General features: G+C 41.4%; 1 protein-coding gene across 1 annotated transcript; it reads right to left on the bottom strand.

Moving 5' to 3' along the window:
* Positions 1 to 385: 385 nt before the first annotated feature.
* Positions 386 to 4,036, bottom strand: LOC103633950 (uncharacterized). The gene is made up of 7 exons (XM_020541581.1): positions 3,913 to 4,036; positions 3,618 to 3,814; positions 3,347 to 3,534; positions 2,013 to 2,148; positions 1,229 to 1,361; positions 558 to 665; positions 386 to 439 (listed from the first exon to the last, which is right to left on the bottom strand). Exons 1-7 carry the CDS (start codon positions 4,003 to 4,005, stop codon positions 386 to 388), a joined length of 909 nt encoding a protein of 302 aa, XP_020397170.1. The 5' UTR covers positions 4,006 to 4,036.
* Between the last annotated feature and the right edge of the window lie 9,096 nt (positions 4,037 to 13,132).

Raw genomic sequence — 13,132 nt, 5'->3', positions numbered from 1 at the left:
AAATCGTGGTCGGACGCCAATCGACCCTCGCCGTCACGCTCCTCCACAATCATGATTGTTTGTACCTTTGCAGAGCACGAGCGACCCCTTACGTTCTTAGTAATGTCTATATAATATAAAATATTCGACAAAATATTAGTGAACAATGATTACATAAAAACGAACGCCACATATATTATCAACCTCAATATTTCATAAATTCTTTGACAACAACCAATATAAAACTAAATCGATACAAATCAAATTATACTACAATGCAAATCATTTTGTTCAATTTGTCAAAACAGATCGAGTTTGACCCATTATTTCGTTAGTGGTCCTTCTCCAATAGCTTACTCAGCAGCAGACATATCCTTAGATGTTGCGCACAAAAGAACTCAGTTACTTAGCTTGCCATTTCAAAAACTTGCCAGGCTCGGGCAGGCATTTCATCGAACACCTGATGCATGCCACATAGAGAGAAACACAAGCACTTACAGCTTGGCATGGAAGAGAAACCCAATCAGCAACCATCATCACACATGTAGAGAGGACGCCTAGACTATCAACACATTTACCTGCTTGCTGGATGGAACAGTGGGCTCGCTGCACTCTAGAGCCTTCTTTTCTAGCATATCAAGTCTCCTTTTCGTAGCATGTTTAGAGCCATAGAGCAATGTTACAACCTACACAAATTCAAATTTAATTCTTCACGAAAAACAAACCAAACTCCACTTGAAAGTGACGTACCTCAATCAAGGCACCAATCTCACTACCAGACGCTTTGGTACCGCTTGCAGAAGATATCATCTAGGGAACTATTCCCAACATCACAGAACAACAGATACCCACCTACTACCACAGAATAACAGATACCCATCTAGGTGAGTGCCTATGTGTTGCAACAAAAACATATAATATCATAGTTAAGTGTTCGTGTGTTGCGACGGAAACATATAATATCATTATCCTAGGTTGTCATAAGAAAACAGATAATTAGGATTCAACAAATACAAATAAGTACTATCTTCAAACTGATGCATGCTAGCAGATATGATTAAATCTTCTCGCTTCTCATTACAACTTAGTTCAGATATGAAGCAAAGACAAAGACGAATAAGACCAAAAGCAATACACACGCGCGCATGCAAAGAAACTAAGGCGTCATCACAGAAGCAATTCTATTTTTAGTAGAAAAACATGAGGCTAAATACTATGAGGGACAGGAAAAACAGTGTTGCTGCAATACCTGCACTGTTGCTGTTGTCACAGTGTCAAGCATAGTATTTGAAGTATAACTGCTTGACTTCAGCCTAATTCTCTTTGGTTCAATATCCACTGATGTCTTCGCCCAGAATGCAAATATAGTTGCATCCAAAAACCTAAATAAGCAGCGGAAAGAAACATTAATCCTATCTTGTCAGTGAATCGAGTGGATAAATCCTCAGGGTCCTGCTTGTACTCGGATCAAGCATGCTAATGGAATTTTATATATCATACTCAGTGCTGACAAGATAGGATTACCTTTGCTTGAGAAAATCCTATCTTGTCAGAGAAATGGTTAATAAGTCCACACTTATTGTATTGATCGTTCTGGAAGTGCATCAGAAATATGGTGTCCCTTTGTATTGATTCATGCATAATGAGGAAACTGTTTTTAATTCTTTTCTGATGCTCTATGTTCCTTTCAGATATGGTCAGCTTGGAGTGCTTGAAGTTGGACTCATGTAAGATTGGTGATGAGGGTCTATTTCACCTAAAAGGTCAGGTTCAGTGCATTGGTAAATTATATATTACAGTGGCAATTATCATTTCTCCTTGTTTACCCGGTGTTTTGTTAAGAAAAAAATGTTAAGATAAAACCACTGAATAAACTGCTAACTTTTAGCTCTCGTTTGTACTTATTAACCACTTCTCTCTGCTGAAATCCTAAACATATTCTCTCTTTCGTAGACAAATAGATAAAGGAAAACAAACTGCACCTGGAATGAACAATACAGACAGGCCAAAATCAATGGCCTCCTTGAACGGACGTGTTGGTGCACTCGTGCCCCTTGAACTGCCTCGCGAGCTGCTCGGCCAGGCACGTCGTGTTCTTATTCTCGGACAGCGCCGGGACCTTGAGCGAGGACCTGTAGCTGTTGATGCCCTTGAGGAGCTGCATCATTGCTTGAAAAGGGGAGGAGTTCGGTCAATTTCCTACCAGAACAGCGCTAGATTTCGTAGTCAGAAGGCATGAGAATTACGAGCGATAGAGCACTTAGAATGGAACATGTGCGAGATATTTTAGGTTCAAGCGAAGCCTATATAAAAATACATTGTGTTCCCATTCTCAACTACACCTGATGGATTTGTACTACAGATTGAAGCAATTTGAAATCCTTGTGCTATTCTTGAGAGTGCACTAACCTGATAGGACAAGTAAGACTGCTGATTCAGACCACTCTTCAGAAAATACCAAAGTTTTCAGACATGTATCTAAGTGAGGACTAAGAATATTGCTATTTTCTGGTGCAAAGGTTAAATAAACTAATATAATTAGAATAATAAGCATCTGCAAGACTACAAAGGATAGAGGAATCTGGACTTTCTTACCTGACCATTCTTGTGATAAGTAGTCAGATCCAAAGTGGTATGAAGTGGCGCTTATTTAGAAGACCAACACTAACGAAAGACATTTTTTTCCAAGAAACACAACATAACGGTTGTCCCACTGAATTCAAGAGGAAAAAACCTCATCCATGGACATGACTACATGAGTGGACTGAAGAAGGAACAGTGATGTGCAGCGCCATACAAAACCGATTTGTTCTTATTGCTTCAAATGACTTATTTTCATTGCCCCACAACCCCTGCCATAATAATGCGACCAACCTATCAGCAAACAACATGAATTACTGTTCGTTTAAAAAACGAAAGGAATGGTTTAATAAAGGAATCAATAAACTTCTTGTTAGTGATTTACTCTCTTTTGGAATGACATTGACATTTCAACCAAGATCAGAGTTTCTCAAGCAAAATAGAAGGAGCTGGTAACTTACAATTGTTGGCCCAACCGAGTAGTCAAATTCTGCGGACAGAGATATGTGCATGGTTGAAGCTGAAGCCAGGAGTTGGTAGCTTATAAATGCTTGTTTGAGAATATTGAGATCCTTCCTCCGGCCTATCAAGATGGTGAATATTTCATATCATGTTGAACTACCATTTTTTAAACAATATACGTGAAAAAGCAAAGCTGAGGTTTACAGAGAGAAACCGCTTCCAATTTTACATACTCAGTGCTGGTTAAAAACAAAGTGTGCAGAAACAATACCGCTATTTTTATAGTGTCAGTAGTGCAAGTATCAGCGGTCATGCCCAAGATTACCTTTGTCAAGTTCATAGAAGTTGAGGTACATAATGTGGGTTGTCACAAATGCTAGAATAGGAGCGGCAACCATAACTCTAGATGCTTCGTCTCTTAAACTTGAAGTCCGCAGTATCGTCAAAATGAGGGAATACCCTAGAAAGGCAGCATCTGATGAAAAATATAGCTTTTCTGTCCAAATTGTGTCACTGCAAAAGATACCAGATCTTGGTCAATGAGTTAGCAACAGGCAATTCATCAGAAAGGATGTATCCATTGTGATAGAGCCTACCAAATGTGATATATGGCACTCCAGAACCATGAATTCATGGCAAGGAGCCCATAGATGTGCCACAAGCCAGTGTATTCATAGTATGTCTTGTGAGTTTCTGGCCGTAGAGGAAGTTTATAATAAAGCAAGAGGAAAAATGATAGCCACCCATTAAATTGCACAAGAGTAAGCGCAGAGAGAGCTGCAGATAAAGGTTCCTGAGAATGAAAACAGAGGGATACGGTTTATACAAAGGAAGTGAAAGGGAAACACAAGAGGTGAGAACTCCAGTTCAAAGAGGCAATAGACTGACTACCTGAAACACAGAGGCACGCTTCAAAGGCCATTTTCCATGATAGTTAACAGGCTGGAGGCCAAGCTTTGCCCTTTCATTCTCCCTTTCCATCATTCAGAAGAAAGTACCATTTGAAATCATAAAGAATAACAACCTATAAAGAACCACATGAGTTAAAAAGACGTAAATGTCCTAATATATACAAGACAAAATTTATAAAATGAATGCTGATCACGTAGTTACCTCAAGATTGTTGCTAGACGGATCAGCTGTTGTGAATATTCTTACACGCTGCAAAAGTGTGGCTTCCATCTGAATCATCAATTGAAAACCAGATCCGCGAGAACCCAGCCAGCTGTCATCCTAGTGTGACGAGTCAGGAGGAGATGAAGAAGCTTACCGTCGGATCTGCCAGCCTAGTGTAACGCCTAGTTTATGTGTGCATTAGCAAAATAAACCATTCTTCCTACCAGAATTGTTCATAGTTGATCATCTCCTCGCCGTCGTCGAACGTGACGTCGCAGGAACAGTCCACCGTCCACGAGCCGCCCACCCAGACATCGGTGGGGTTAGGGGCGGGGATGGGAGGCGTCGCGGCCGCCGCCGCCATGGCCAAGCCAAAATAAAAGACAAAAATGGTTGTATATATTCGGAGGCCGAGAGCATTGTTCATACAGGCCAAAAGGAAACCTTGAGAAGAAGAGGCTGCCACAACAGTTTTGACTGACTAACCTGTGCTAGAATGATGAGCCCTCCTTGTGACACAAAAAGGTTGGCATCCTTGAGCCTTTTTATTATGATCATTACAAACGTCTCCATGTGCATCTATGTAAAAAACAAAACCATTAGGTCACAAAAGTGGAGGTTAAATCAAATCCAAAATTCCTTTACCAGCAAGGGCTGGAAATAAAATACTCTGGTTTAAATGACTGCATAGAAATGGTGCAGAGGGTACTAAATCTAGTGATTCAGTAAGGATGTGTATACATTATAGGAAGCAGCTCTTGTAAAATACTCTGATTTAAAGGGCTGGAAACAAAAGGCTTCCCCCGCTGTTGGTGTATACATTATAGGAAGCAGCTCTTCGACATTGTCAATCAGGAGCTTGTAAAATAGCTTCTCATTTCTGTCCTGGGAAAAATGCAGCATTCAACAAAACAAAAACACTCTTGACTGAAATAACAATCTAGCTGCAACTGACTTTGTGATCACATAGTTTCGCTTGGATATGTCTGATGGGCTTACCTGAAGGTCCATTAGCGTAGTGTAGTGCTGCAACGGGGCCTGGAACTTCCATTGCCACAACTCAAGAGAGCAGCCAAGTCAGTTATTTTCCATCATTATTGGATTGCATAAGCATAAAGATAATGGACGGGTATTGAATGCCCAATTTAATGGTAGGAATAACAAAAAAATTAAAACAAGAAAACAACTCTTACAATCCAGTGGCGCACAGACGAAGGATCACAATCACGCATTGATTTGAGCAACTTCTCTTTAGCATAGAAATCATTATTGTGCACGTTACATGTGCCTGCACTTTCCACCTTAACATTAACCTCAACCACCTGCACGAGAAATGATCAAACAATCAATCATAGTGGCTTTAATATAATGGATTTACAGAGATAGTCCACTGGATAAAGCATGTCACCCCTATGCTTGAATCAAAATAGATGATTGTGTAGTTGTTTGAATCCAAAGCAGACACAACATCATATCCATTGGTCCAAAAGCATGTCACCCCTCTGTTTTGAATCCATCTGAAATACCATGGAAAATGCTCCTCAGCCTACTCCCACCAAACATCTTCATCATCCGTTTGGCTCTGGACCGCAATATAATGAGGGGGTTTTGTGGACCACTCGAATCCATACAAAAAATTGAGGATCACTCATGAGTAGAGAACTACATTCGAAGATTCTTTCAAGATTGCCCAGCTCTTCTTTGAAACTGTCATAATCCTAGTGAGTTATAATCATCAGGTAAATTATATTTTCTAAATGGAAGCAGTGAGAACATAATGAAACTATCCTAGCAAATTCACCTATTTTATTCTACTCAAATGATGGACACATAATATAAAAAAACTTTCAAGAAGACAAGCAAGTCACGACATGACCTCTAGCATCATGAGATACTCATTTACAACAAGAACACATATAAAAGAATCCAAATTATGTGCTCAGCATGTACCGAGTTTTCTATATACAACAAAAATATAATTCATGATTCAGACAGACTCAAAGAGGAGTTAGGGAACTAAATTAACTGCACATTTTTTATAAAATAATCTGTTGTCAAGTTATGTGAAGGTGCCAATTCTTCCTTACATTGATGAGAAAAAAAGTGTTTGAGGCCGATCTCTTTCAGGTATCTGGTCATGAATTCATGATTCATACAGACCCAAAGAGGAGTTAGGCAATTAGCTTCTTTCTGTTAAAACATCTAGCATTTGAGCCATAGAACCAGTAAAAATGGTTGGTCAAGGATGTCCTTGTCCACTCCTGCACTAAAAATATGCATCCTTGGTTAGATTTACAAATTGCATTTGGCCTGGTGACATATGTCTGTACTCTGTACTGATTGTACAAACAGTGTCACGTACTCACATGCTTAGTATTCAAGTGCTGATTTTAAACCCGTGAAGAGAGCACACAAGGAGATTTTCTTCTTTAGGTATATATATTGCTAACACAAATCAAAAGGTATATATGTGTATGTGTATGTAGTTCACCTACATGTTTGCTAGTGTATAGTTTCACATGGTTGCCACCATCAGACCATTGGTGCAAACAATACTCATACTAAAGCATTTTTTCAATGGTTCCTATGGGAGCTTCCTTTGATACCTTAGCATCATTTGACAACAAATGCAGTTGCTCTGGTTCCACATAACATATTGCATCAGTATTGAAAAATACTAACCATGGTATAAACATAAAACAAAAATAATCTCCATTACAACCTGGATCTGCTTTATGAGATTTACCCTTATGCTTTTCAGCAGGAGAAATTTCGTCTGCTTCATCCTTTGCATCAGAGTCCTTCACTTGCACTGCTCACAATCAAATAAAACACAAGACCATTGGATCCACAATCTACTGAGCTTCAGTGCAACAAACTGTTAGAAGAAGAGCCTTACTATTCCCCTTTTGCAAACGTTCCTAGTGGAGCACGATTCATTGCTAGCTTAACTCTGATTTTCCTACCAGAAACAGGAGATCCATTCTTTTGTTGAATAGCTCGATCAACATCTTGAACAGTTGCACTGGCATATACAGGAACGAATTACATTAACCAAATCATCGCCTAACAGTGTCAATGAAAACTCCATGCCCAGATTATTAGCAGCAGCATACTTATACATGAACAATCATAACAAACATTGGGACATGTAACAATATGATTAGTTTATATCATTTGATCATCCTGGTCAAGCCTCTACTCTCTAGTGAATATTAACTTATGGTCTACGGTCACCAAATTTGCTAACAATAGCACTAAGTTATGGTACACAGAGCGGTATAGTCTATGTGCAGTAACCACATGATGTGCCGGTTCCTAGGCCATTTGAGACTGACATACACGAATTTACGGTTAACATCAAAAAAACAATCAGCTCGACGGATATTCACATCATTCGCTCAAAAAGGCTCCTCGATAACAGAATACAGTAATCCCATAATACCATCGGCGATTCCTGAGAGAACTTACAATTGCACGAACCTGAAGCCTCGACTCTTCTCTGATCCTGCCGTAAAGAAACCATGAAGGTAGAATTAGCCAATGATACCACTCCCGACTAAACAGCAACCGGATTCATACAGCTCACCTTTGTCTGCGACCATAAAGCAGCGCCACACTGGGCCGACCTCGCTAAACACCACCTCGAGCTGCACAACAACAAAACGCTTGGTTCCGAGCTATGACCGCAGCGCCACACTAGCTTTAATATAATGGATTTACAGAGATAGTCCACTGGATAAAGCATGTCACCCCTCTATTTTGATGCAGGGAGAGTACTCTATAGGTAGTGCTGCTTGGTACTTATGTCTCGAGCTATGATCTGTTGCAATACATGTAGCGTCCTGAGCTATGACCATTGATTAACAAACCTTTTGTCATGATTGCAGAACCAATAGCATGTTTAATGTGGCTGAAAAAATAGTGTTTGTCTCCATTGAGTTTAATGAAGTTCCTTCATTTGTTGCCTGAATCTTATTTCTATGCCAGACTAATTTAGCTTCAGAATTTTGCTTAATTTTTGAGATAAAGGTAAACAAAAATTTGGAATTTAGTAAACACACATATGCATTGATGATCAACTCTAAAGCAAAATATCTATACGTATATGTTTGTGCGCGTGCGAAGGCATTGGTATGTGCTGGATTTAATTTGAGCCCTCTTCTTGCATTAGGAAGAAGCAGCATGTCAGTTCTTTAAGTTCTGTTTTCAATAAGAGAATCTGTATCATGTGTCTTTTATACTACAGATTCAGTATGATCCTTCCATATTTAAATGCTTTCTAGGCCATGTAACACCAAATCCTGATTTAGAACACAACAATAATGTTCTTCATTTTCAGAGAACCATTTTCTGTTCTGCTTAGGTGGTTTCAGAGAACCGTTGCAACATCTGGCAGTTGTGTTCATTAAAAAATGGTGTGTTCATTAAAAAATACCAACCAGAGCGCATATATACCAATTGCAATTTTTATGAACTGCTAATGACAAACAGCTAGCAATACCAACCATAACCATGCCAATAGAAAAAAGCGGACCATAGCCATGATTTGAAAAGAAACCATTTCTCAATTCAATAGGGAGAGTATATCTGCAGTGGCATTGCTTCCCAGACTGCATTTGACATAAAAATGAACCAGTGATTACTAATTTACATCTTGTAAAGAGAAAGACGAAAGTTGAACAGTACAACCAAAATTTGCTAGTGATGCCCTTTTTGGAGAAAATCTACATTGGAACGGTCAGAGAACTTTATAAAAAAGCAATCAAAATGCATACTATTCAATAATCAAACAATAAGGCCTGAAGTAAGAATCTTTTTACAGTATTCAAAATGAAGTTTGTACAACTTTTAAATATGAATAGAGGCTCAAGGTAAGTTAGATGTCACTCAACTCAGTTGGACTTGATAAAGCCATAAGCCACGGAGGAGGCTCTGGTCACAGATCCCTTGCATAGGGAAACTTCAGGTATGTTTCTTGTTAAAAGAAAGCAATGTATTTACAACCTTCTATATAGGCTAGCCGTAACAATCTTTAATAATTAGCATAGAGGGAGGAGTTGTGCAAGTATAGTGCTAGCTGTAATTACTACGATAAGATTACAGACTGTGGAATAAAGATATATACCCCATCTGCCTGAAAACCGTAGCGATTTTCTCATGCTAGTATAACTTTATAAAGACCTCGTATTAAATACATAGTCATTCATCTTGAATTAGGATCAGATCAAAGTTATCCATCCTCGTCCCATAATAGAGAAATTCCACATGAAGAATTAAGATCAGGTCTATCTCTATTTTGTATCTCCTATCACAAGTCAAATGGGGCGATACGAGCGATACGAGCGTACGATAGGCCTACCATATTGCTAGGCCACAGCTACGTCAAAGGGTGCTAGACCGTCAATTCGATTTATGGAAAGTTTGTTTATAGAGACTAATTTTTAGTCTTTTCATTTTATTTCATTTTAGTTTATAAATTGTTAAATATAAAAACTAAATTTTATTTTAGTTTCCGTATTTGTTAATTTAACGACTACAATGTAATAAAATAGAAGAACTAAAAATTACTCCTATAAACCAAATACCCCTTTAGTCACACACTTTAGCTCATGCGCAGCAGGCTGGACAGATACTGTCATTTTATGCGAACACGAGGATTCAGAAAAATGGCACCAAAGTAATTTAATTGGCTTCATTGGTTGCCGATCCCGCCTCCACCTGGTCTGTACCAGCCTGTTCCGGTAGAAACGGAGATGCCTCGCGTCTCAACTTATACAGGCGGACAACTAAAAAAACGTCTAAATTGTGCCTTCCTATGCAGACTGAGTTCATACCATACAGTAAACCAATCATAAACCCAATCGTAATCAACACACGCGTCAAGCTTGGGACCAACTGGCCAGGCAACCAGTCACGCTGAATTTGCATCAACTCGTGCAGCCTACCATTCCCATATACAATTAATCAAACATATACTCAGATAAAGTTAAAGTATATGGTGGCGTAGAATAAGACTATGCAGACAACTAATTGGATGGTATACGTACCATATAACAGTCTAAGATGTTGTCTGACATTTTTACAGCCACATCTGCTGCTAGAACTTTATAATTTTTTAAAATATATATTTTTTAAAAAATGACCTTATTTAAAAAAAAGAAAGTAGGGACTAATCCATGGTAATGGTACTTAACCAGATTAATAGATTTTTCACAAATTACAACCTACAAGAGTTACAGAGTTTATGGTAGCTACAAGCCTAGGAGGCTACGGAAGCTGTAGGTGAGAGAGCTGACTAACAGATACACAAGCTGGCCGTAGAGACGGAGCCAAGGCCTGGCCTGGGCAGTGCCGGTGTGGGTGCCTGGGGCTTGGGCGGTGCCGCTCGGCCGCGGAGGCGTGGGCGTGGGCGTGGTTGGTGCCCGTGCCCGGGAAGCGCCGGCGGAGGGCGGTGGCCGGGCGCGCTACGCGCTGCAAACGAAGGCGTGGAGCCGTGGAAGGTGGAAGGGCTCGGGCACCGGGCTCCCAGCACGGACGCACGATGATCTCCTGGCGGCCGGCGCAGCGGCTCCCATCTCGCAAATGCGGCGCACGCCTAGTTTCTGTTCGAGGAATCGGGGTTCGTCGATGCTGCGCTCGCCTGAGACCCGACCTGCTCGGCCGCGAAGCCCGTCCACGGAACGAACGAATGAACAACCTCAGTCTAGAACCGGACTCGACTGATGAGTAATGACTAACCCGATCCAACCCAATCCACTCGAATCCAAGCGCAGAACAGTAGTGTTGTCGTCGCTAGGGAGACGAAGAAGAACCGCGGCGCAATGCTCGCCTGCCTCCTGGAATTCCCCCGATCCTGGACGGATACAGCAGCAACCGACCGGGGCTGCCTCCGCGTGCGTCGTCCCACTCCTCCACGCCCCACGGAGATCCAGAGGTCCCTCCTCCCTCTCGCACGACGGCGGTGGAGGGGGCGGCGGCGTACGAGTGAGGGCAGGGGAAGGGAGGGGGAGGCCTTGAATCCTGGACGCGTCCGCAGGGGTGTTCTCGGATCCTGTCACCGCGGCGCGGGACAGGGGGAGCAGGGGCGGCGGCTCACGCGGGGTGGGAGAGGGGGAGGCGGGGGACGAACGTGGGCGTGGAGATGAGGACGAACGTGGGCGTAAGAAGGGGCGGACGGTGTAGATTTACAGAAGCGATTGGACGGTGTAGATTCACCGAAGGCAGAACCAGAGGAGGCAGCCTACCCCTTGCAGCCTTAATAGGTAGTATAGATTTAAGCAAAATCTTTTAAATATGCAATCCATACACACAAGAATGTAAAATAGGTACCTTAAGAAAAATGATTTTTTAGTGTATAAAATTCTTTAGAGAGTACTTATAAATATATTTTCCAATAAAGGAATAACTAAAATCATATAGGGATACTTTTATTAAATTTTTATTAGAAACCATATTTGGTTTGATAGATGTAATTCCAAAGGAAACAAAGTTTTTATTGAAAGGTATTTTAATTTAAATTCCTCGGAGAAAATTTTATCAGATTACCAAAATATGTACATCCACTCACGATCATCCATCCTCTAACATATATAATCAAATATAATTTAATATAAACATGTAATGCATGCACACTACGTTCCTACCTTCTAATAGGTGAGGATAGGTCCTAATCTCACACGCGGTTACGTAGATAGGGTTAGTTTCCATGCTCTACTCCGATTTGAGATAGAGTTTCGGCAGCATCACCCCACTATTCTCTGGATACACGTCCTGGCAGGGAGAGTGTACTATCCGGGGAACAATAGGGAGGTAACGCCAAAACTCTGTCTCGGACTGGAGTAGAGCATGGAAACTAACACCATCTACGCAATTGCGGGCTGTCCAAAAAACATGGAGAACTCGAAACAGATACATTTGTAGATATGCAAAGATCTACATATCTACACTATATCTCTTTCAAACGGGAGACGCCTATCTGGGTTACGTGATCTACAACCATGATGCGGAAATAGAAGTTATAAGGTGATGGTGGAGTCAGGCTAGCGAGGCTGTGATGGGTCGGTGCAGTGGCGACGCGACGCGGTGAAGGCAGACCCACAACGGCTAGAAAGACCTCTGCAGAAAAATGAACAAGTCTGTCAACAAAAAAATTCGGCAGCATCTCCCCCTCTGACATCCACACATATATATCAAACGACACGATGGCTGACATCCACACATATATATCAAACGACATGATAGCATATGCAATGTAATGGACATTATATATACAAGTAGTCGAATTAGTATCATAAATATTGTACACATATAGACACATATATATGCAATGCATTGCACACATATACATCAAACCACATCTAACACAGCATTCAAAACAATATGCATATCCAAGAATTTATACTCATAGATTTAGACTCAAATTAGCATCATAAATATTGTTATTTTCCTATGGATTTAGTCGAATAACAAAATGCATATGCAATGTATTGGACATCATATATATATAAGTAGTTGCAGAGTAGTAGTACTAGTCTTGACCCAAGGAAGAAAACATATCAAGCTGTGGTGAGCGGGAGCCAAGGCTGGGGCCAGCGGTGACGAGGGGCAAGGGCAGGGCCGCGAGCGTCTTCGGCGACCGGAGCTTGGGCGCACACTAAGGCCGAGACCAAGGGCCGATGGCGCGCAGCGCTTGGCGAGCGGCGACGATGGTGGCGAGGAGGCAGGGGCTCGCCGGGCAGGGCCAGGACGGCGCGAGGCAAGGCTAGATGGCGGCGGAGGTGGCACGGAGGTGGAGATGGAGAGGCGGCTGCGTTGTGGCGAGGGTGGCAGCACTGTGGCCGAGAGAGTGAGAGAACGAAAGGATAGCAGGAGAGAGCCCACGCGGTTATGTGCACAGGCTTTCCCAAGTGCCCGAGATCTGTCACTTGGCAAAGCTTTTTTATTTTAAAATTTACTCTGCCGATTGTCCTGGATCTGTCACTCGGTAAAGAAC

Source organism: Zea mays, chromosome 7 (assembly GCF_902167145.1).
Source record: "Zea mays cultivar B73 chromosome 7, Zm-B73-REFERENCE-NAM-5.0, whole genome shotgun sequence".
NCBI classification, from domain to species: Eukaryota; Viridiplantae; Streptophyta; class Magnoliopsida; order Poales; family Poaceae; genus Zea; species Zea mays.
Note: the sequence above shows the minus strand (reverse complement) of the source record. Positions and strands in the feature narration are given on the sequence as shown.